Genomic DNA, 23,258 nt, shown 5'->3' on the forward strand with positions numbered 1-23,258 from the left:
GGCCAGGTCATTTTGCATAGAAGTCTGTAAACGCCACCCTGCCCCACCTGACACCCCCCCACCCCCACCCCGCCCTGTAGTCATTGGCAGGTGTCTGAACCTGGCCTCAAGACCCAGAAATGTTACATAAGTGGCCCTGAGATGGCGCCCCAGCCACCCAGAATTGCGCTCAGGTCTCAGGACGCCTGGTGCTGTCTCTGAATCCTCCAGGTCTGGTGGGGAGCCCTCGGCGTCCTGTAGGACATTGCTTTACCTGTGGGGCCAAGTGACCTTGCCTGCGTCTGACACACGTGCCTCCACAGGGCTAGGTAGCAACAGGGTAGGTGGGGACAGCTCCTGCCAAGTGCAGCTCACAATTTCTGGGCTGCGTCTCATTCCCTATACAAAGATGACTCCCAGAGGGAGTCAGGAACCTCCCCGGATCCCACAGCTGGTGGCGCTAGAGTACCCCCAGGGGGTCCCGGCTTGGGAGTGGCCGCAGAGGCCTGGGGGCGGAGGCTCCTTATGCCCCGGGGCACGACAGCAGAGAAGAGTAAGTGGTCGGGCAAGGTTTTTGGGGCGCCCCGAGAAACAGCCGGTGAGGTGGGAGTCCAGACCCCCAGCGCGGTCACTCACCAGTCCCCGCCCCGTCGCGCGGTCACGTGTCAGGCCCCGACCCTGAAGCGCGATCACGTGCCCTGCCGCCGTGACGGCGGAAGTGGCGCCGTTGCCAGGCGGCCGTTGCTAGGCGCGCACTGCGTGCCCTGCGTGGGGCGCGGCGGCCGAGGCGGGAAGCGCGAGCGGCGGCGCCATGGCCCGAGGTAGCGGCGCGCGGCGGGAGGGCCGGGGGCTGGGGGCCCGGGGCCGGGTGCCGGGGTCTGGGGCCCGAGATGCGGCGCCGCCGCGGACGGGTTGGTGTTGAGACTCGCCCGGAGCCCAGTCCGCGCGCTGCGCTGGCTGTCACAGCTGGGGAGCTAGCAGACCCTGCCACGGCCCCCTCCTTAGACTCGCGGTGGGTCTGGCACCTCACGCCCCCGTGTCCCCCAGTGTGGCAGCAGCCGTTCCTCAACGTCTTCAGACACTTTAAGGTGGACGAGTGGAAGCGGTCCTCTAAGGAGGGCGACGTGGCCGTCGTGACGGTAAGTGGGCCGGGGCGCCTGGCAGCAGGAGCGGCGGCCTCTTCTCTGTCTCCTGGGCCGCTTTGCTGCAGCGCTCCTGGCGCTCCGTGGGGCTGAGCGGGACGCCACGCCTCCCGTGTCTCTCTGCAGGACAAGACCCTCAAGTGCACCGTGTATCGCGTGCGGGGCCCTGTCTCTGCTGGCAATTACATCCAGCTCCCCAAAACCAGCACCCAGTCCCTGGGGCTGACCGGACGCTACCTGTACGTGCTCTTTCGGCCCTTGCCCGCCAAGCATTTCGTCATTCACCTGGACCTGTGTACCGAGGTTACAAGCTGGAGAGCGGGAGCTGCCGGTGGGGGCCTTGCACTCCTGTTGCAGTCTCCTCTCCACGGCCATGCTGTATATCTACAGGACAGCCAGGTCATCCGAGTGTCATTCTCCAACTTCTTCAAGGAGTTCAAGTCAACAGCCACATGGCTTCAGTTCCCTTTTATCTGTGAGACTGGGACACCCAGGAAAGGTAACATGTAGATGAGGTGTGAACGGGGCACAGATGGTCTTGGAGAGGCAGCCAGCCAGAAGGCTCAGGGGGGAGGCAGGCCAGGGACAGCCTGGGTGGAGGGGCACGTGGCTGTGGCCATGAGAGTGGGGACAGGCCGAGGACAGAGAGTGCTGTGGGCTGGTTGGTGAGGGGGTAGGCTCTGACCTTTGCCCCTGTCCTGCACACCTGGCAGGTGTGGGTTCCCCTGGTGCCCGCTGGACCTGCCTGCAGCTCGACCTACACGACATTCTCTTGGTCTACCTGAACCGACGCTACAGTCAGCTCAAGAGCATCAGGCTGTGTGCTAGCCTGCTGGTCAGGAACCTCTACACCAGTGACCTGTGCTTCGATCCTGGTGAGGGCTAAAGGTGTGCTTAGCCTGCAGCCCACCTGCTCTAACTCCCTGTGTGCTGGCCTTCACACCCTCCCTGGCACTTGGTGAAAATGCCCATGCTGTACCATCTTTGAGCCTCCCAGCTCCCAAGGCAGCCGCTGGGGGAGGTGGTGGCTGGGCTGGTGGCCAGGCAGTACCCTGCTGGCTGGCACCTGGTGTTGTCTTGTCTGGGCTGGGAGAGGGAGCTGGGTGGGCTTCCCTGGACTTTGCTCTTCGTAGCTGTCACTGTCGCTGAAGCCCGGCGTGCAAAACTGCCCATCACCCCCATACCTCGAGAAATGGCGTTCCCGGTACCGAAAGGGGAGAGCTGGCACGACCACTATGTCCACGTCCGGTGAGCGGCTCTGCCTGTCCTGAGGGCAGCCGGGTGGAGGGAGGGCAGCCGGGTGGAGGGACGGCAGGGCCACCCCTGGAAGCTGACTGTCCTTCCACCCCGCCGAGGTTTCCAAGCGACAGCTCAAAAACATCCTCCGAGGCAGTTCAGAAGAGCTGTTCCCCTTCTGAGGCAGGTGGGCCTGTGGGGCCAGCGGTGACCCAGGTTTAGGCCTGAAGGGCCCATGGAGCTCGGCGGGAGAGGGGGGCCTGATGCTGCATCTGGGGAGGTGAATGCAGCAGCATGATGCCTGCAAGGGTGAGGGGAGGCTGTCTCGAGGCCCCAGACCCAGTGTGGGAGGTTCCAATTAGGGTGCCTGGTGGCTTAAAGCTTTCCAACTGGGAAGGGGTGCCGGGGCCCACAGTAGGGTGGGCTGCAGCTGTTGTTGTGGCTTCCCTCCTGCAGAGTGGGCAAGGCCAGGGCCCACTGCTGCCCCCTGCCCCGTGCCTTGTGGCCATGTCCTCACAGGCTCGTCTGCACTCTGCTCAGTGGGTTCTTCTCAATTGCAGTCTTAGCGGGGCCTGTGCCGCGGCTTCTCCCTCACCCAGCGGCCTTCAGCAAGCTTGTTCAGGACAGCCTGGCCCTCATGGTCCAGAAGCATGGCCCCACAGCCGTGAGTGCCCTGTGCCCTTGGAGATGGGGCTGAGGGTGGTGGCCACAGGGTGCTAACAGGCACTTGTCCTCCCGAAGTCCCGCCAGGCCCCCTCTGTGCCCAGGCCCCTTCCAGAAGTCAGCGTGTCTTGTGAGCGCTCCGAGGTCTGTAGTGTGGGTGGCCCCAGTGGCCGTAGCCAGGAGCCCTTGGCCTGGGTGAAGGCCACTGACAAGCACGTGGTCAGTGACAGCCTTCACGTGTCTGCGCGTCAGACGACTGTGGAGCCCACGGCCCCAGAGGATGCATCCCCACAAGAGGTGAGTGCTTTTCCCAAGGAAGGTGGGGCTGGACTGTGCCACCGAGGGGGGTGGGATGTGGACGAGGTGTGGGTGGAGGGCTGCTGGGTCTCTGCCCACTGGGAACATGCGTGGGGCAGATGGTCCCTTCCCATCTAGTCTCCTGGCAGAAAGCAGAACCAACAGGAGGCGGCTTTGGGCAAGGATCGTTTTCAACAAAGAGTAAGGAGGGGGGCTGGTGCCCTGACCCCAGCCCAAGTGGTTTGGGGGGGTGGCGCTCAGGCTCCAGGCAGGCGCAGGACTGGGGTACCTGGAGGGTCTAGCAATGTGATTGGAATCCTGGTTTCCTGCCAGCAGCTGGCAGAAGGCACTAGAACCAGGTGGCTTTCTTGGGAGGCAGGCACCAGCTTTGGGTGGGGTAGCCCTGGTGGGACAGGAGCCTCGCCACTTTGGGGTCTCACTGTGAGTCTGCCTGTTTCAGAGCTTCCTCCCGGATCCGGTCCTGAGGCTCAAGGGGGTCATCGGCTTTGGGGGTCACAGCACCAAATGGGTGAGGGATTCTCTATTCTTGCTGGGTCGTGCAAGTGTCAGATACACAGAGGGGACAGTGGGCACACCCCGTGTTTCCCTGAGGTGGCTGTGTGGACAGCTGAGCTCCCCCAGGCGTCGGGTCCCTTCACCGCTGCGGACGCCCAGCCCTGCCCGCATCCTCACACGCTCGGTGCTTCCTTGACGTGATGACATCCTGTCGCAGGCATCCCTGTGTGTCGTGAACACCAGCCGGGTCGGTGCTGGTCCAATCGCTCAAGCTTCCAGAGACCTGAGAGCCCTTGCTCACCCTTTAAAGCTTTGATGCGTGTCATCCAGCCAAGTGGGGCCGGGTATGGGCGAGACTTGTGGGACCCTGCAGGGACAGCAGCAGGAGAGGAGGCTATGTGCTCGCCAGGCCTTCCTAGACACGAACTCTGAGTCTTTGTGGGCTCTCTGGCCTTTTGTCACCTGAATCCCAAAGTTTCTTGTGTTGCAGACAGGGCTTAGAGGAAGCCCTGCCCATGCACACGTGCACCCGAGCTCTTTCTGTTCTTTTGGCGCATGCATCCCATTGACTCCTGTGCGTGGGGCTCGGGGGAGTGCTGGGGTGGGGGGACGAAGCCGACCAGCCTGTGACCTCAGCCTCCGGCCCCTGTGCACAGGCCCTGTGGACCCGGGATGGGGCCGCCATCGTATACCCTTGCCATGCGATCATCGTCGTCCTGTGTGTCAACACCCGGGAGCAGCGTCTCTTTCTTGGCCACACAGACAAGGTGGGCACCCTGGCCCAGGGGTGGCTTGTTCTGCAGGCACACACCCTCCCTCACCCTGCTGCCCCCCAGGTCTCTGCCCTGGCGCTGGACGGGAACGGTTCCCTGCTGGCCTCAGCCCAGGCACGGCCCCACAGCATGCTGCGTCTCTGGGACTTCCAGACTGGGGAGTGCCTGTCCCTGTTCCAGAGCCCAGTCCACACCGTCTGCTCCCTCAGGTGGGTGCAGGGTCTCCGAGGCGGGTGGGGGTTGCGCCTGCAACACTGACCTCCACCTCTCTGTCCGCAGCTTCTCTGACAGCGGGGAGGTGCTGTGTGGTGTCGGCAAGGACCACCACGGGCGGATGGTAAGCGGGCCAGGCCGGGGAGGTGGGGCAGCCCATCCTGGGGTGCAGGCAGGCAGCAAGGGTCCCCCGCAGGCCTCCCCCAGCCTCGCCGGGCACCCCTGCGCCATACTTGCCACAGAGTGTCTGTTTCACTCCCTCATGGATGGAGCTGACCTTTGATTGACTGGCCTCACCCTCTTCAGTGGCAAGTCCCCCACGCCTGAGCTGGGCGTGTTTAACATGCCAGCATCTCTGAAGTTGGGTGTTTCACCCGGGGCCTCTTCTCCACTCGTGGTTGTGTCTTCTGCTCCTTTCTGCACACACATGTCTGTGGAAGCCCCGGGTGGGCACATGTAGGTTCCTCTGGGCCGCAGGGGCCAACTTCCCCACCCCCTGCAGCCCAACGCGCCTGCTTCTGTGGGAGAGGCCAGGCGGGCGCTGGGTGCTCAGCGCAGACTTGTTGCAGACGGTGGTGGTGTGGGGCACGGCCCAGGTGGGGCGAGGCGGAGAGGCCGTCATCCTCACGAAGGTGCACAGCGACGTTGACATCCAGGCATTCGAGGTGGCCTTTTTCGATGAAACCAGGTGATTGGCCGCCCGCCTGCCCACCCTCCGTGCTGGGACCAGAGAGTTGTGAGCTGGCCCGTCCTCCCTGGCTCACCTCCTACCCCTCGCAGGATGGCATCGTGCGGGCGGGGCAGCGTGCGGCTGTGGCGACTGCGAGGTGGGGGACTGCGCTCCTGCCCCGTGGACCTGGGGGAGCACCACGCGCTGGAGTTCACTGACCTGGCCTTCAGGCAGGCCCAGGACGGCCACACACTGTGAGCCCCACCCTCCCTCCCCTCGTGGCCAGGGCCCGCCCATTCCCTGCCCCGCCCCTCGGCCCCTCCGCCTTCACCTGTTACCTCTGCCTTTCTGGGCAGCTACGTCTGCAGCCGCAGCGGCCACATCCTGGAGATTGACCACCAGAGCATGGCTGTGCGGCGCGCTCGCCGCCTCCTGCCCACACAGACCCCCGGTGGCCCCCTTCCACAGAAGCAGGCCTTCAGTTCAGGTAGGTGGGCCCTGCTGTGTTGGGAGGAGTGGCCCTGACGCTTTGGGCTGACCATGCCTCCCCCCACCCAGGCCCCGGCATCGCCATCAGCAGCCTCAGCGTCTCCCAGGCCAAGTGTGCCGTGGGCTCTGAGGACGGCTACCTGCGCCTCTGGCCCCTGGACTTCTCCTCTGTGCTCTTGGAGGCAGGTGGGGCCTCGACATCACCTTGCCACCAGGGTTGCCACAGGAGGGCAGTCATGGGGCTCCAAGGGGCTGTGTCCTGAGCTGGGGTCCACCGTCGCTGAGCCCAGGAGTGGGTGGTCACAGGGGAGGTGCCTGTTGTAGCTCACAGGGAGATGGGGCTCCAGGCAGCAGGGAAGCGCATTTCTCAGTGTCCTGGGCAGGGGTGCTGGGCACGGGCACTGCATGGATATGGTCAGCCTGTCCCGGTTGGCCAAGGTGCCGGGCCCACCCCACTACAGGCCTGGGTGGTCACCGACGCACCCTGCCCGCAGAGCACGAGGGCCCCATCAGCTCCGTCCGCGTCAGCCCTGACGGCCTGCGTGTGCTGTCCACCACCTCCTCGGGCCACCTGGGTTTCCTGGACATCCTGTCCCGGGAGTACAGCGTGCTGGTGCGCTCCCACGCCGCCCCGGTGCTGGCCCTTGCCACTGAGTGCAGCCGGGGACAGCTGGCCACTGTGTCCCAGGACCACACTGTCCGCATCTGGGACCTAGCGACCCTGCAGCAGGTGGGGTGTGGCCGGAGGGAAGCCAGCCAGGAGGGAGGGACTGGAGGGCCGCAGGCCTCACTGAGGCCCGGTGGGTGGGGCCCTGGGTCCTTCTGCCTGTGTTTGGGGCCTGAAGGTTCAAGGCACTTGGAGAGAGACTGGCTCTCGGGCCTTGTGGCCAGCTGGTTGCCCCAGCCTGTCCGCCCTCACACGGCCCCGTCCTCCAGCTGTACGACTTCGCGTCTCCGGAGGAGGCCCCGTGTGCTGTTGCCTTCCACCCTACCCAGCCCACCTTCTTCTGTGGCTTCAGCAGCGGGGCCGTCCGCTCCTTCAGCCTGGAGGCCACCGAGGTCCTAATGGAGCACAGGTGGGTGGCCAGCCGGCCCTGGCCCCACAGACGATCGAGGTGGAAGCTCCAGTGGTTTGTAGGTTCCCTGGGGAGTGTGGGAGACCGAGCAGTGCAGGGGAGGGCTGTCTACAGGAAGCCCCGCCGTCTGCTGCCCCTCGGGGATTCCACAGGAGGTCTGGGACAGTGCAGCTCAGGGGCAAGGCAGCGGCGTCTCGTGTGTGCAGGTGTCACCGTGGAGCCATCACCGGCCTGGCCGCCAGCCCCGACGGCAGCCTCCTGTTCAGCTCCTGCTCTCGGGGCTCCCTGGCCCAGTACCATAGCGGCGCACCCCGGTGCCGCATCCTTCGTGTGGCAGGTCAGGCCCCCAGGCCCAACCCCAGCCCTGCTCTGGCCTCCCAGCCATCCCCTGGTCAGGTCCCTGCGGGGGTGGGGGTACGTGGCGCCCCCGACCGTGGTACTGCGTTCCACAGTCGCACTACTGAGACCCCCAGAGCCAGGTGTGGTTTTAGGACTCACCAGCCTCCCGAGATTGAAGGTCAGTGAGAGTCTGTGCCCACCCTTCCCCAAGAGGAAGTGAGTACCTGAAGCCTGAGCACCAGGCCAGCAGGGGGGTCGGCCCCCTCTCATGGCCACTGTAACTCGGGCCAGCCAGATGGTCACTTGGTGGTCACTCTGGGAGAACCCCCAGCTTTCCTGGCAGTCCGTGGTGCCCACTGGTGTCTTGGTGCCCTCACATCCAGGCCCCATGGGCTGGCTGCTGTGGGATCTGCCCAGCCCAGGCTGGTGTTTTCCGCACCAGTAGGTCTCTGACCAGTGTCTGTTCTGGTGCGCCCCCCCCCCCCACCCCGACCCAGCTGACTGCCTGTCCCCATGTGCCGGCAGCTAACGTGGTGTGCCAGGAGGCCTGCCCGAACCCCAGTGCCCTGGTGGTCAGTGGGGACAGCCGCCTGCTGGCCTTTGTGGGTCCTTCCAAGTACACGGTGACCGTCATGGACACAACCTCACTGGATGAGGTGGGTCAACTGGAACCCTCCCTGTGTGCAGTGAGGGCAGAGCCACGCCAGTCTGGCCCTCAGACCCCGTGGGCACCCTGACCCTGGTGGCTGCGTGTTTCCCTGGGTGGGAGGCCATGCTCATTTCAGAAAGGACCTGGGCCCTGCGCCCCCTCATGGCACAGAGGACATGTGAGCTGTGGGCAGCCTGCCGGATGGGTGCCCAAGGCTGCCCACGGCCCGGGCCCAGCTCTTGGGGCTCGAGCTCTGGCTGGAGGTCATGGTGAGGACACGTGCTGCTCTCCCTCAGCTGCTGAGGGTTGACATCAGCACTCTGGACCCGGCTGGCAGCCGCCTGGACTCAGCTGTGGCCGTCTGCTTTGGCCCCGCACCCCCTGGCCACTTGCTGGTGTCCACGTTCTCTAACATGGTTGCAGTGCTAGATGCCACGTCGGGCCACTTGGTCCGGGAGGTGAGCCCAAGACTGCGGCTGGCGGCCTGGCCTCCCCCGCCTTCCCGGCTCCGGCCTTGGTGCCCGCAGTGCCCAGAGGAGGGGAGGCCCTGGGCCGCTTGCTGCTCCCTAGAGGTTGTGTTCTGTGAGAAGGGGGCTCCCCCAACTGGTGGTCTTGTGTGCTCCGACCTTTTCCCTCAGTGAGCACCCTCTCTCACAGCTGTCCTGTGTCCCCGCTGCGGCCTGCTCTGTCCTAGCTCTCAGCGGGGATGGCCGTTTTCTGCTCACGGCCGCCGACCGGGCCATCAAGGTGTGGAACTACGCAGCACAGGCCGGCCCTGGCTGCCAGGTGTGTGCCCTGGGCGGGCGCACAGCGGATAGGAAGGAGGGTGGACGACAGTCCCCGAGGTTCCCCCGTGCCTGCTGGGGCCTGACACTGCACGAGGTCCTCTTGGTCAGTCTGCAGTCTGGTGGCCAGGTGTCTCCAGCTGTGCCTCAGTGGTCTCTACATGCCACACTGCTGCCCTCAGGTGTACATCGGCCACTCAGAGCCTGTGCGGGCTGTGGCTTTCACCCCCGACCAGCAGCAACTCCTTAGTGTGGGAGACGCCATCTTTCTCTGGGACGTTCTGGCCCCCTCTGAGAAGTCCCCTCCAGGAAGGCAAGTTCCTGCCCTCGACATGCATCTGCCAGGCCTCCCTCTGTACCCCTCCGCCCCACCCGACCATCTCTCTTGTCACCTCTGCAGTGTCCAAGGCTCTCCCGGGGCCCCCCCAACCTGCGAAGCTGGTGAGTGGTCCCACCACACTGGCAGACTCCATGGTGATGTCTGGTGCTGGCACTGTAAATGCTGTGGGTGCACAGCGCTGTTCTTTTCCTGGGAGTCCCAATGCAGAGCTGGTTGGGGGTGAGGGGCTGGGCACGCCTCCTGCTCTGCCCTCCCCGGACCCTGAGCTCAGCCGAGCTCCTTCCGTCCTCAGGGCTGGGTACAAGACAACTGGAGGACATGGTGTCTGGGGCCAATGGCTTTCCCCGGCAGCAGGTGCCCATGCCATCCCAGGCGTCCCCACCCTGGCTGGACATCTGTGCCAGGCCCCCCAAGGACCATGATGGTGAGGGCAGGGGTCCTGGGAGGGCCTGGAGGGGATGTGCGTCTGGCTCCCATCCTGACATGCTTTGCTGCTCCTGGCCTGGGGGAGGGGCAAGGGCATGGGGGCACTCTGCTCCCTCGTCTCACTGTCTCCCCACTCTCCTCAGGCGCTTCCTCCATGTCAGATGAGAGCCGTGGCCCTGAGGGTCTCTGCCAGGCCTCAGGCCCACCTGTGCTGGTGCAGAAGGAGGCTGGCAGGGCTGGTGATGGGGCCTGGGGGGCCACGGGGGGCCCCTGGGACCTTGGCAGGCCTCCCCACCCCCGTGATTGGCCCAGTAAGCAGGGGAGGGGCAGCAGGGTGGGGCAGGGTCACTCATAACTGGACCAGGGCCCAGGTGCATGTACCACGTGGACTCCAGGTGGCCTAAGGACAGACCCGGCTGCCCCTGGCAGACAAGGGATGGTCACCTACAGGGCAAATGGAGAGCCCAAGGCCCCTGTTGGGCCAGGTGGGTGATGGGACGTGGCTCATCTGTGCCCTTTGAACCCAAGCATCTGACCAGCCAGGGCAGGGTGACTGCAAGGAGGGTCACTGTGTGGTCCCTGGGGGTTCACAGCCTCATTCCCTTCCCTGACAGGTGCCTGCAGCACTGGAAGAGCCAGGGCTCAGCCCCCCACTCGCCCAGACTCCTATCGGCATTTCACAACTCGCTACAAGGCCTCCCTGCTGGCCAAGGTTGGCCGGGTGGGGCGTCCTCATAGCCCCTGCCACCAATGGATATCCTGGAAGCCCAGGGGTCCGGGCGGCATGGCCCTGTGGTGTCTGGGGGTACTCCTGCTCCCCGGTAGACACAGGCTCCCTGGGGTTTCCCTGGGGCAGCTCCCAGAGCTGACAGCAGCCCAGGCCTTGGTGGCAGTCGGCCCACGGGTCACCCCTCCGCGCTGAGCCCCATGCTCTCACCGGGCTGGTTAAGGTTCTCACTGTCACACGATGACTGGACCCAGGCGTGTCCTGCTGAGCCCACTCACTCGCTTCACTCCATGGTCCTGGCTCCCCTTCATCTCCCCCCCAGCAGGCGCCTCCTCATCTTCTCCTCCTGCCTCCCTGTCTGCATGCTGCATGCCAGGCTCCCAGCCCCGCTGGCCACCGCGTGCAGACTTTGGTGCCCACGTTCCTGCCGTTTGCCTCCTCCCGGGAGCATGCATCTCCCAAGGCTCAGTCCCACGCCCGGCCTGATGGGCAGAGCTTGAGGTTGGGGGGCTGGGCTGGGGGGGCCGGCGCCAGCGTCCTGGGTCCACTTCCTCACAGGGCCTCTCCTTCCCTGCTGTTGGCGATGAGCAGCTGCACCTGAAGGCCGTCATGGGTTACAACGGGAACGGGCGCGCCAACCTGGTCTGGAGGCCGGACACAGGTGGAGGCCACGGCCCAGATGCTGCAGGGCGGGCTCAGTTCTGTCCACCCCTAGGCCAGGCCCCAGGGAGGGGCCCGCAGGTGGTTTGGGCTGCAGGGCGGGTGTGTCCTGGTGGCACTTCCTGCTGTGAGCAGGAGTTCTCCTTGGGGTGGGGTTGGGGGGTGTGGGCACGAGTGCCTGGGGCTGTGGGGCTGATGGGGCGGGTGCTTCCTCCCTGCCCACAGGCTTCTTCGCCTACACGTGTGGTCGCCTGGTGGTGGTGGAGGACCTGCACTCTGGTGTCCAGCAGCACTGGCTTGGCCACCCTGAGGAGATCTCCACGCTGGCCCTCAGCCATGATGCCCAGGTGCCTGTCCTGCAGCCCGCCTTGAATGCCCAGGGCCGAGGTGTGCCTCGGAGCTTGGCTCCTCGAACTGCGTGCGGCTGGCTCTCGCTTCCAGAGCAGCCCTTTACCCAGAGCGGGAACGGGCCCGTGGACTGCACCCTTCCTGCTGACCACCCACCTGCCTGCCCGCCAGGTGCTGGCCTCTGCCTCAGGCCGAAGCAGCACTGTCTCCCGCTGCCAGATCCGTGTCTGGGATGTGCCGGGGGGCTCCTGTCGGCAGCTCCTTTCTCACCACGACACTGCTGTCCAGGCCCTGGCTTTCTCGCCAGATGACAGGCTCCTCGTCACGCTGGGTCAGCAGGACGGGGGCGGAGGAAAGTGGTCTCCGGACTCCCCTGCCTGTCCTGGGAACCCTGGGCAGCTGACGTGGTCACTGTGCATCTCCCCCAGGGGACTATGGCGACCGCACCCTGGCTCTGTGGAGCACGGCCACCTACGAGCTTGTGTCCTCCACGTGCCTCCCGGAGCCAGTACACGGCGTGGCCTTCAACCCCTGGGGCGCCGGCGAGCTTGCCTGCGTGGGCCAGGGTGCCGTCACCCTGTGGCTCCTGCAGCAGCGTGGGGGCGACGTCAGCCTCCAGGTGCCAGGGTTCAGAGGAGGTTTCGGAGGATGGGGTCTGGCTGGGCCCCAGGGCATCGCTGACCCACACTGCACTCATGTTCCTCCAGGTCCACCGAGAGCCCATCCCTGAGGAGGTGGGGGGGTGCGAGCTGACCTCGCTTTGCTACGGGACCACACCCCTGCTCTACTGTGGCTCCAATGCTGGCCAGGTGTGTGTTTGGGACATGTGTGCCGGCCGCTGCTTCTTGGCCTGGGACGCGGACGACGGTGAGATCGGTGGGTGTCTGACGGAGCCCCTGTGGCCCTTGACAGCTTGGGGCTCGGTTCTCCCTGGGAGTCCCGGTGCTGGGGCGGTGGACACCATCTTGAGTCCCAGGCATCTGGGGACGTGGCTTACGGCATCTCCTGTCCCCCAGGAGTGCTGCTGTGCTCGGGCGTGCGTCTGGTCAGTGGCAGCAACACCAGGCGGCTGCGCCTGTGGGCCGTGGGGGCCGTGCCGGAGCTGAGGCGCAAGGGCTCCGGGGTCAGGTGAGCATCCACAGTGTGTCTGGGAGCCGGCACTCTGTTGCCAGCTGGGCCCATCCCCCAGGGGACATGCTCGGGCAAGGCCAGGGCCTGTGGGCCAAAGCACCTGGCTCCCTTGGCTCTCGCTGCTGCCACCCCTTTGACCCCCTGCCCCTCCAGGTCTAGCTCTGTGTTTATGGAGCGTGAGCTGACACTTGACGGGGCCGTCGTGAGTGCAGTCTTCCCCGAAAGCATGGACATGGGTGTGGTGGGCACCACGGCGGGCACGCTCTGGTATGTCAGCTGGGCTGAGGGCACCAGCACCCGCCTCATCAGCGGCCACCGGAGCAAGGTGAGGCCGCTGGGCCACCGGCTTGCTGCCGAGGATGTCTGAGGGGATCCCAGCCCGGCACGGGCCGGGCAGCTGCCGCGCGCTCCCTCCGTCCCCGCCCCCAGGGTGCTCCCAGCCCAAGCGCAGCTGCGAGCGTCCAGGTGTTCCCAGGACCAGCTGTACCCCTGGAACCACGCGCCCCTCCGCGTGGGCATGGGGTCCATGCCGTGTCCGCGTGCAGCAGCTCCAGGCCCTGTGGCCTTCTTGACCCTTCCTCTTTCCCGCCACTTTATTCTCTTGTAATTTACGTGTTGAAGAAAACTGCTCATCCACCCTGGAGTCTTCCACCACCGTTGTTGGACATGTTTCCCTGGGGTCCGAGGGGTCTGGAAGCCGGGCCAGGGTCTAGTCAGGGCCAGCCAGTCCCAACGTCACTTCCTTCTGGTAGCACTGTGTCTCCCACCAGTGATGCCCTTGTCTGGCGGCAGGAGTTGCAGGTGGCAGTAGTCAGATCCCTCATTCCTTCAGGAGGGAAGTGGCCTCGAGAGCTCTCAGATTTTCCGGGGCTGGGACAGGGCACAGGTAGATGAGTCTCTCCCTCGTGGACCAAGTTCCCCAGCAGCAGCCAATGTGTTACTTTCTGAGAGCTATTAGGGGCTGGTGGGTGGAAACATGGGTCTGGCTTCCCCACCGTCACTTTCTCTTGATGCTCATGGAGTCCTGGCCTTGGCTGGTGGCAGGGTCTTCAAGTTGGCTCCTGAGTCTTTTTTAAAAAAATTCTACGTTCATTTGTTCAGGCGTAACAGTAGCCAACAAAGAAACTCTTGTGTGAGGTAGTGAGGGTTATGTGTTTCCTTTTTCTTTGGTAATGGCTTTATGTTGAGGTATAATCTGTGGGCCACACACCCATGTCACGTCAATGGTTTTTGAAACATTTGCAGAACTGTACAACCATCACCGCAGTCACTTTCATCCCAGAAGGAAACCCCCCACCCATTAAGCACTCACCGCCCAGCCCCTGGCAGGCGCTCACCGACTCTGTCTCTGTCGGTTTGCCTGTTCTGGATGGTCCCTGTGAACAGAAACACACTCTGTGGTGCTTTCTATCTGCTTCTCTCACTGAGCATCGTGTTTTCAAAGTCCATCCGAGTTGTAGCGAGTGTCAGTGCTTCACTCCTACTTACTGCTAAATACGCTTCTGTGGTACAGATAGGATGAGTTTATCCACCCACCAGGGCATGAGCTTGAGGGTGCTGAGTTCTTGACCTGAGCTGGTGGTCCCCCCTCTTCTGTGGACCACAGGTGCTCCAGCCTCTCCCTCTGCAACTCCGCCCAAGACCGGACTTGGCTGTTCTAGTGCCTGTGGCCCCTCCAGTGGGAAATGGGCTTAGAGGTCACGGTCTGAGGCCCAGAGGGGCCCATCACGTCTCAGCCAAACAGACCTAAATTATTATTTTTCTAAGATAAAATGCATCAGGAGTTTATACTTATGCTTGAAATTCACATTCAGGACTCGGCTATTTTTTTTACCTCTTTGGTGCACGGCCTGTCTCCTTTTTTTTACACCAGAGATCCTGACTCTGTGTAATCACACAACTGCTTTCTCCCTCGATACACATGACGCACACACACACACACACACACACACACACACACACACACACACACACACAACAATCTCAGCCCCACCCCCCCTGCTGTGATGAGGCCCAGGAGTGGCCCTCTGGGAAGCCATGGGCCTCAGGTAGGGTGGTGCCTCCTCACAGGTGAACGAGGTGGTCTTCAGCCCCAGCGAGTCCCACTGTGCCACGTGCAGTGACGATGGGAGCGTGAGGGTGTGGAGCGTGGCCAGCATGGAGCTGCTGATCCAGTTCCAGGTGCTCAGCCAGGTACTCGGGGGGGGCGCCTGGGGCTGGGGTGCACGCCCGGGGCTCCGGTAGCCTCATCCTCCTTCCAGCCTTGGTGTCTGTCTGTGGCCCTGGGCCCGGGCCCCTTCCCCCCTCCCCAGGGGAGCTCTGATGTTTTCCCACCGTGGGTCCCCAGAGCTGCCTCTGCCTGTCTTGGAGCCCCCCATCCTGCGAACGCCCAGAACAGCAGCGGGTGGCAGCGGGCTACAGTGACGGCACGCTGCGGCTCTTCAGCATCCCCCGCATAGCGATGGAGCTCAAGATGCATCCCCACTCGGCTGCACTGACGGCCATCGCCTTCTCTGCTGACGGTGAGGCCGGGCTCATGGTGACAGCACGGCTTCTGCCTGGCCCAGGTCACACCTTTGGGCTGAGGGCTAGGGGCTCACAAGTAACAGCGTGGTCTCTGCCTCGCCCAGGTCAGACCATCCTCTCCGGAGACAAGGATGGGCTCGTGGCTGTGAGTTGCCCTCGCACGGGGATGACCTTCCGTGTGCTGAGTGACCATCGGGGAGCCCCGATCTGCACCATCCAGAGCACGAGAAGAGAGGTGAAGTAGCCTCGTGAGCCTGCAGGACCCGGCCTGAGCCGAGGGTGCTGGCAGGGAAGGGGATGGGAGAGCAGGGCAGGCAGCACCCACCAGCCTTTATGCCCCCAGTATGGAGACTTCGGGGCAGAGGGTGTGGACCTGTGGCTGGCTGCCAGCGGGGACCAGCAGGTCAGCGTTTGGGCCTCCAACTGGCTGCAGGACCGCTGTGAGCTCGTGGACTGGCTAAGCTTCCCAGCGCCCGCCCTTACGGAGGTAAGAGTCCCGGTGGCCCTGTGGGCGGGGTGCCCCCCACCCTGCCACAATGTGCTGTGCCCTCCATAGGTTCCCAGCTGCCTGCCGCCCTCCCTCGCCGCCTTCTGCCCCTGGGATGAGGCGCTGCTGGTGTGTGCGGGCCTCGGTGTGCACCATGAGGTGGTCTTCTATAGCCTCCGCCAGAAGCAGGCACGTGCACCCCTCCATGTGGTTCTGAGGGACCCAGGGCTGGGGAGGGGCAGGTCTCGGGGCCACGGGAACCCCTGCCCAGTGCCTCACGCTTGCTGTCTGCAGGTGATGGAGAAGATCCCACTGCCTTTCTTTGCTGTGTCCATGAGCCTGTCCCCTGGGGCCCACCTTATGGCCATTGGCTTCTCTGGTGAGTGCTGGTGTCTTGAGTGGGGCCCACCTTATGGCCATTGGCTTCTCTGGTGAGTGCTGGTGTCTTGAGTGGGGCCCAGTGGGTACACCTGTGCCCCCACACTGAGCCGTACCCCTCATCCCTGAAAGTGGGGTGAGGACACCTGCTCCAGGGGAGTCTTAGATAGGGTCAGGAAATGAGGGGGGGGGGTGGGGTGCCAGGTTCCCCCAATGAGGCACTGGTCCCAGCTGGAGACAGAGCCAGGGTGGGTTGGAGGAACCCTGGGTCCTGGAACTATACAGACACAGGCACAGGGCCCATGGCACCCTACCTGCCCCAGCCCACCCTATGCTGTCCCCCGGCAGAGCGTGTGCTGAGGCTGGTGGACTGTGCGTCGGGGGCCGTGCAGGACTTTGCTGGCCATGATGACTCGGTGCAGCTGTGCAGGTTTGCCCCGTCTGCTCGGCTGCTCTTCACGGTGGCCCACAGTGAGATACTGGTGTGGGAAGTCACAGGCCACTGACCCCCAGTGGGGAGTGCGGGGTCAGGTGTTGCCCTGCTGGTCAGCCGGGCACCTGGCCTGGGCAGAGGCTTGGCTGAGAAGCTGGGTTGGCCAGGGGCCTTGTGCTGGGCCAGGATGGCTGGGTGGGCTTCACGCCTCCACACCCGGCTGCCCAGGAGTGTGTGCAAATCATCAAGACCTTGAACATGTATGAAGTGCTTATTGCCTCTTTTCCTTTGGGCTTTTGTTTCTACCTTGTACAGTTCAAATAAATGTGGGTGTTGCATTGAGGCATTGTCTCCTGGTCACTCCAGGCTGCCTGAGCTCAGTTTCTGCCCAGCCTCCAGACCTCCTGCTCCCTGCCAGGGATCCTGACCCCTGCAAGAGCCGCGGGAGCCTGAGCAGGAGCTGCGGGGCGGGGCGGCACTGGGCAAAGGCCCCGCCCCTCTGGCCGGCAGTGCCCGGCGCGCCCAAGCGGTGGCGCCGCCAGGCAGTTAGGCCGGTCTGGCCCGCCCGCCTCGCTAGTGCGGCTGCGCGGGCGGGGGCCGGAAGTGCGGGCGCAGCTACAGCGCGAGTCGGGACCGCGGTCGTGGGCGGGGGCCGGGCCTGCACCGGGGTCGGGCTGCAGCTCCCGGCGGCCAGCATGAAGCGGGACGTGCGCATCTTGCTGCTGGGCGAGGGTAGGTAGGCGCCTGGGCCTGGGTCGGGCGGGGGTCGAGCCTGGTCGTGGGTCTTGGGGCCGGGGTGGGGAGAGGCGCCGCGACCTTGGCCGCCGCGCTGACCGCGCCGCCCCGCGCAGCCCAGGTGGGGAAGACGTCGCTGATCCTGTCGCTGGTGGGCGAGGAGTTCCCCGAGGAGGTAAGGCCGAGCGTGTCCCCGCGCCCAAGAAGGGCCCAGGTCCGGGCGCCGCCGCCCTCCGCCCTTCCCGGCTGTCCTCACGGCCGCGTCTGCCCCAGGTCCCCCCCCGGGCAGAAGAGATCACCATTCCCGCGGACGTCACCCCAGAGAAGGTGCCCACCCACATCGTGGATTACTCAGGTAGAGGGGCCGCCCGCCCGCGGTTGCGCCCAGGAGCGGGCGTCTCCGGCAGGTCTGCAGTGGGATCTCTTTTTCCACCCAGAGGCTGAGCAGACAGTCGAGGAGCTCCAGGACGAGATTCACAAGGTACAGTGGGTCCTGGGGAAGGGGGTGCTGGGCATGGGGGTCAGGGCTCAGGCCTTGGGGGTATGGCCGCCCTGGCTTGATCGGTTTCATTCTCTGAGGGATTGGATTAAGGTGCCCAGAGTGTCCGCAGCCTCGCTAATTCTGTTGTGACCTGTTAGCACTGAGAGTCTTTGGGGTCCCTGTGATGCACTCTGCTGGGAGCCGGGAGGAAGGCCCATTCCTTCCTCCTGCATGCGTGGTTGGACAGCCTACAGCCCTCCGTGCCTAGTCTTCCCTCTTCTGGTGGACCCTGGGGAGCAGTCTCCAAGTCCTTGAAAGTGATCCCTTGGACAGCTCTGTGCCCAGCACCCCCATTCCCCACTCCTTAGTCCAGTCCACTGTCCTGGGCCTCTGGGTTGCACCGGGTGTCATGACCAGTGCTGTGGGCTGCACAGCTAGCTCTCTGCTCTCCTCTGCACAGGAGGACCTGTGCCTGGACCAAGCTCCTGGTGGGGGTGCTGCCCCTGCAGCATGTGTGTCCTGGGGGTGCCACTGGGCAAGGGTACAGGCCGCAGCCACTGTGTTGCCGTCATCCCCCCACCTTGTGCTGTTGTCCTCTGTCTGCTGTTGCCTGTAGTGACCAGGGAGCGAAGGGCTGAGGCTGGGGCGTCAAGTTTAAGGGTGGCTGTGTCCTGAGCCCTCAGGAGACTCGCTGACCAGAGCTGCAGTACTGGGGCCTGGCATCTGCAGCAGAAGTGGGTAGGGAAGGGCTGGCCTGAGGTGTGAGTGGCCAACAGCCAGTGACTCGGCCTGGGAGCAGCTGGAAGGGTGGGCTCCCCCAGTCTCTGAGCCCTGTCCTGTCCAGCTTGTGAGTGGAGCAGGGAGCTTCAGATCCCACCATACAATCCCTCTCCCTGCCCCCAACAGGCAAACGTGGTGTGCGTGGTGTATGACGTGTCTGAGGAGGCCACCATTGAGAAGGTGAGCAAGGGAACTCTCTGTCCATCCCAGCTTTCTGTCACTGGCGCCCAGCCTGGTCATCCACCTGTTCTTTGTTCTCTGCACACACCACAGGCGGACGCTCAGTTGACCCGGGTTCTGGGCAACTTGCACCCGTGGCTGGCCCCACTGGGGAGCTTCACGGAGCCACCCTGGCTAGGGCCCCCAAAGCTTCCCCCGAGTTCCCATGACCCTGTCTCCCGCCGAGAGCATGGATGGCCTTGCGTCTGAATCTCTGAGGTCTGCGGGAGGAGTTGCTGATCTCAGGCCCTTTGTGGGTGTTTGGGAACTGCTAGGATCAGATGAGGTCCTACCTGCCCGCTGCTCTTCCCCACTGGGTTTGTTGCCAGTGGCCGTGACTTTGACTCTCAGTGGCCCTCAATCTCCCCCCTCTCTCCTCGAGCCAAGTGAGAGTTCCACATGGGAGCTGTGGGCCGGGCAGGCCCCCATTCTCATGGCCAGGTCTTACCTTTCAGATCCGAACCAAATGGATCCCACTGGTGAATGGGGATACCAAGAGGGGGCCCAGGTAATAGGCAGGGCTCGGGGAGGGGGACTGGGCCCCGCCAGCTCCCTGATCCTTGATGACCGTGGGTCTCTCCCCCAAGGGTCCCCATTATCCTGGTGGGCAACAAGTCGGACCTGCGGCCGGGGGGCTCCATGGAGGCTGTGCTGCCCATCATGAGCCAGTTCCCCGAGATCGAGACCTGTGTGGAGGTGAGCGGGCAGGGCCCCGAGGGTGCCAGGACCGCAGAGGCGAGGACAGGGGTCCTCCCTGCCTCCCCCTCTGAGTCTGTTCCCACGTGTCCCAGTGCTCGGCGAAGAACCTGAAAAACATCTCAGAGCTGTTCTACTATGCACAGAAGGCCGTGCTACACCCCACTGCTCCCCTCTATGACCCTGAGGCCAAGCAGGTGGGCTGAAGGTGCTGGTGGGGAGGGCGAGCAGGAGGGAGCGGTGGGGTGTTGAGCCACTGTCCCCACAGCTGATGCCCAAGTGCGCCCAGGCCCTCACACGCATCTTCAGGCTCTCAGACCAGGACATGGACCAGGTGCTCAGTGACCAGGAGCTCAACGCTTTCCAGGTGCGCCTTCTTCTGTCTCCTGGCGGTACCCACCCTCCCAGCTGCAGCCGCACCCCACGCCTCGGCTGCCCTTGTGACGGATGGAGAGGGCAGCTGTCTGACTAACGGCCACTTTCTCTTGGAGGCAGATGTCCTGCTTCGGGCACCCTCTTGCCCCACAGGCCCTGGAGGACGTGAAGATGGTGGTGAGCAAGAATGTGGCAGGAGGCGTGCAGGATGACCGGCTGACCCTGGACGGTGAGGCCCGACGCCCTGCCTACCCCGGGCGTGGGGTGTGGGGCAAGGCTAGGCTGTGCCTGGTGTTACTCCTTTCTCTGCTTCTCCTGAGCAGGCTTCCTTTTCTTGAACATGCTCTTCATCCAGCGAGGCCGCCACGAGACCACGTGGACCATCCTGAGGCGCTTTGGCTATGGCGACTCGCTTGAGCTGACGGCCAACTACCTCTGTCCACCGTGAGTGGCGTTCGGGCTCAGGGCTCGCCTCCCATCTGTGTCGGATGGGGCCTGGGGCTCCTGGACCCTGTGCTGGGGGCCATCGGGGCGTCTCTCCCTGGCGGGGGGACTCACTGCCTGCCTGGACGGGCTGTGTTCAGAGGAGGTGCCCTGTGGAGGACAAGGAGGTGTGCACATCCCCACCCCCATCCTGGCACCCGCAGGCTCCGTGTGCCCCCCGGATGCAGCACCGAGCTCAACCACCGCGGCTACCAGTTTGTGCAGAGAATGTTCGAGAAGCATGACCAGGTGAGGGCGCTGGGCCCCACTGAGCACCCCCCTCGGCATCCCGCCCGCACGTGTCACCGCAGCTCCTCTGCCCGCAGGACCGGGATGGCGCCCTCTCGCCAGCAGAGCTGCAGAGCCTCTTCAGCGTGTTTCCTGCTGCTCCCTGGGGGCCCCAGCTCCCTCGCACGGTCCGCACCGAGGCCGGTCGGTTGCCCCTGCACGGGTATCTCTGCCAGTGGACGTAAGTGCAGCCCTCACCCACTGAGACGGCCTCATCCTCTGCCCTGCTGTAACGCCACATCCCCACTTCCCCGTCCCCAGTCTGGTGACCTACTTGGACGTCCAGCACTGTCTTGAGCACCTTGGCTACCTGGGCTTCCCCACCCTCTGCGAGCAGGATTCCCAGGCCCACGCCATCACAGGTGGGTGCCCGCTTTCACACCGGCCCCCAGCCAGTGCCTCCCCGGCAGCCCCTCCCTCACGTTCATCCTTGCCCCCTGCCCACAGTCACCCGGGAGAAGAGGCTGGACCAGGAGAAGGGACAAACGCAGAGAAACGTTTTCTTGTGCAAGGTGGTGGGGGCCCGCGGAGTGGGCAAGTCCTCCTTCCTGCAGGCTTTCCTCGGCCGTGGCCTGGGGGTGAGTGTCCGTGTGTGCCGTGCGTGGACCTGGGGGGCAGGGGTTCTGGAAAGAGTCCGAGCAGCGAGCTTCAGGGGCGTTCCTCTGCACCAGGATGCTGGGGAGCCTGCCGGGGAGCCCTCTGCCTACACCATCGACACCGTGCAGGTCAACGGGCAGGAGAAGTACCTGATCGTGAGTGCGGGGGTCCCCAGGGTAGGCCTAGAGCGTGCATGCTGAGGGAGCCGCCCAACGCGGCCCTGGGAGACCTAGCCTGTGCCCCTCTGAGGCCACCCTCTCTGTTCAGCTGTGTGAGGTGGGTGCAGACAGCCTCCTGACCGCCTCGGCCGACGCCACCTGTGACATTGCCTGCTTGATGTTTGACAGCAGGCACCCCAGGTCCTTCTCGCTGTGCGCCAGTGTCTACAAGGCAAGGTCCCGCCCACCCTGGGGGCCCTGCTGGGTAGCAGGGCTGTGGGCAGGTGTCCCCCAGCACACTCACATGGCCCCTCCCCCTGCAGCGCCACTACATGGACAGGCAGACCCCCTGCCTCTTCGTCTCCTCCAAGGCTGACTTGCCCGAAGGCGTCTTGCTGCCTGGTCTGTCTCCGACTGAGTTCTGCCGTAGGCACCGGCTGCCCGCCCCCGCCCTGTTCTCTTGTGCCGGCCCAGCCGAGCCCCGCGCGGCCATCTTCACCCGGCTTGCCACCATGGCCGCCTTCCCGTGGGTACCAGGATCGAAGCCCCTGTGTGGGAGACCCCTCCCTGTCCCAGGAGAGTGGCACAGCTGTGGTGTCAGGACTGGAGTCAGTCAAGGTTGCAGGGTGGGCCTTGGTGCCCATGCCGATGCCCAGGCGGGGCCCTCGGGGCCTGGCCTCACTGGCTGCTCTCTCGTCTGGGGGTCCTGCCATGCTGGGCACTGACACGGAGCAGCTGAGTGGGGCTCTGGGACTTTGTAGGAGACGGAGGTGGGGGTACAGCAGCAAGACTCCCCTCTCTCCTGCAGACACCTTGTCCACGGGGAGCTGCACGCCACCTCCTTCTGGCTCCGGGTGGCGCTGGGGGCCGTCGGGGCTGCCGTCGCTGCCGTTCTCAGCTTCTCACTCTACAGGGTCCTGGTGAAGAGCCGATGAGGCCCCGGACCCCGCAGTCTGATCTCAGGGTGCTGGTGTGGGGCCACTTGCTTGGGGGGGGGGATGGAGACCCTCTCAACTTTGCTCCTGAGGACAGTCCACCTGCTGCCCCACCCCTGCCTCAGCCCCGAGGGTGGCCCCAGCTCCCAGCAGCCTGTGTCCGGCCTTGCTGCAGGTGCCGGGCATGACCCTCTTTTGTGGGCATCATGTGTTGGAGGGACTGGGAGGTGTGGGTGAGGAAGTCAGTGACCCCAGACCCGAATTCTCAGGGCTCCACTCCTCCTTCCTGGTCCCATGTGGCCAGAGGGTATGAAGGGGGTAAGAAGGCAGAGCTTTGGGCCAAAGGCAGGGGCATGGAGGCAAGAAATGGCTGGACCATTGTGCGCGCCCCCACCCCCCAATCTGAAGACAGGTCCAGGGCTGTGCCTCTCCCAGAAGACGTATGAGATTGGGTTTCCTGATTAAACTTCACTTGTGTCTTTTCCATATTGGGTCCTGCTTTCTGAGGATGACTTCTTGAATTAACTAAAACGTGTTCTTGGCCTGGGTGTGGGCTGGGAATGTTACTCCTGACCCCCCGCCTCCTCTCTGGGTCACCATCCTGAGGTCTCAGGCCAGGGTAAGGACCAATTATGGCCCAGCCGCAGCTTCAGAGCCTTTAGTCCATTGAGGTCCATGCTGGCCTGAGGGTGAGAGGCTGGAGGGGACCTGATACCTGAGGACCCCCTGATGTGACCCCTCCCCACAGCCAGGTGTATCCACTACCCAAGCCTCAGCATCCTGTCAGGTTGGCTGAGGTGTGCTGAGGATCTGGGGTTCTGGGATGTGCTGAAATGTCCTGGTGTGTGAGGTGGCCCTGGTCTGGGGGAGCTGCCCTGTTTCTCACACCCCACCCAGAGGTCTCTGCCCCTCCCACTGGCAGGAGACAGCCAGAACTTCAGCCTAAGGACAAGGGGACAGAGAACCTTTCTTGGGCTGAGGAGGGGGCTCAGCTTGGAGTTCAGGTGCTCACTCTGGCGTGCATGCTGGGCGTGGAGCAGAGGCAGTATGTGGTGTGCTTGGGTGGAGGACCTTGGCCACACAAGTACCCCCTCTACTTCCTGTAATTAATCATTCCGTGCAAGGCAGGCCTTTAGGCCAGGGCCCCTCCCCCAGCCCTGACAAGCTGTTTCTAGAGGCGGGGGAGCTGCCTTCTCGGCAGGGGATGCTCAGGCCTGAGCCAATAGGG

At 64.3% G+C, this 23,258-nt stretch overlaps 2 protein-coding genes across 11 annotated transcripts; both read left to right on the forward strand.

Moving 5' to 3' along the window:
• The first annotated feature begins 715 nt into the window (after positions 1 to 715).
• WDR90 (WD repeat domain 90) lies at positions 716 to 16,626 on the forward strand. The gene is made up of 44 exons (XM_059898358.1): positions 716 to 800; positions 985 to 1,118; positions 1,248 to 1,424; positions 1,512 to 1,620; positions 1,835 to 1,996; positions 2,255 to 2,369; positions 2,477 to 2,544; positions 2,918 to 3,021; positions 3,099 to 3,317; positions 3,456 to 3,518; positions 3,778 to 3,846; positions 4,490 to 4,600; positions 4,670 to 4,815; positions 4,886 to 4,943; positions 5,389 to 5,507; positions 5,600 to 5,743; positions 5,846 to 5,976; positions 6,048 to 6,164; positions 6,473 to 6,708; positions 6,915 to 7,054; positions 7,261 to 7,391; positions 7,919 to 8,049; positions 8,339 to 8,500; positions 8,700 to 8,828; positions 9,010 to 9,140; positions 9,228 to 9,268; positions 9,460 to 9,591; positions 9,737 to 9,904; positions 9,989 to 10,078; positions 10,208 to 10,305; positions 10,879 to 10,981; positions 11,206 to 11,327; positions 11,500 to 11,659; positions 11,757 to 11,947; positions 12,036 to 12,204; positions 12,345 to 12,456; positions 12,613 to 12,784; positions 14,530 to 14,652; positions 14,807 to 14,981; positions 15,090 to 15,220; positions 15,329 to 15,472; positions 15,542 to 15,661; positions 15,767 to 15,851; positions 16,199 to 16,626. The coding sequence occupies exons 1-44, from the start codon at positions 791 to 793 to the stop codon at positions 16,354 to 16,356; spliced, it is 5,610 nt and encodes a 1,869-aa protein (XP_059754341.1). The 5' UTR covers positions 716 to 790; the 3' UTR covers positions 16,357 to 16,626.
• Positions 16,571 to 22,514, forward strand: RHOT2 (ras homolog family member T2). Of its 10 annotated transcripts, XM_059898360.1 has the most exons (19): positions 16,894 to 17,015; positions 17,135 to 17,193; positions 17,292 to 17,373; positions 17,456 to 17,499; positions 18,406 to 18,459; positions 18,954 to 19,006; positions 19,086 to 19,194; positions 19,290 to 19,391; positions 19,463 to 19,561; positions 19,690 to 19,798; positions 19,893 to 20,013; positions 20,217 to 20,301; positions 20,379 to 20,521; positions 20,602 to 20,702; positions 20,788 to 20,918; positions 21,012 to 21,092; positions 21,205 to 21,327; positions 21,419 to 21,621; positions 21,904 to 22,514. In XM_059898360.1, exons 1-19 carry the CDS (start codon positions 16,979 to 16,981, stop codon positions 22,028 to 22,030), a joined length of 1,863 nt encoding a protein of 620 aa, XP_059754343.1. In that variant the 5' UTR covers positions 16,894 to 16,978; the 3' UTR covers positions 22,031 to 22,514. The 10 variants fall into 10 exon arrangements, with proteins under 10 accessions (XP_059754346.1, XP_059754347.1, XP_059754350.1 ...); XM_059898363.1 differs by having other exon boundaries at positions 16,571 to 17,015; positions 21,419 to 21,996; XM_059898359.1 differs by having other exon boundaries at positions 19,484 to 19,561; positions 21,419 to 21,996.
• The last annotated feature ends 744 nt before the right edge of the window (positions 22,515 to 23,258 follow it).

The sequence above is a fragment of the Balaenoptera ricei genome, chromosome 15 (assembly GCF_028023285.1).
Source record: "Balaenoptera ricei isolate mBalRic1 chromosome 15, mBalRic1.hap2, whole genome shotgun sequence".
In the NCBI taxonomy this organism is placed as follows: domain Eukaryota; kingdom Metazoa; phylum Chordata; class Mammalia; order Artiodactyla; family Balaenopteridae; genus Balaenoptera; species Balaenoptera ricei.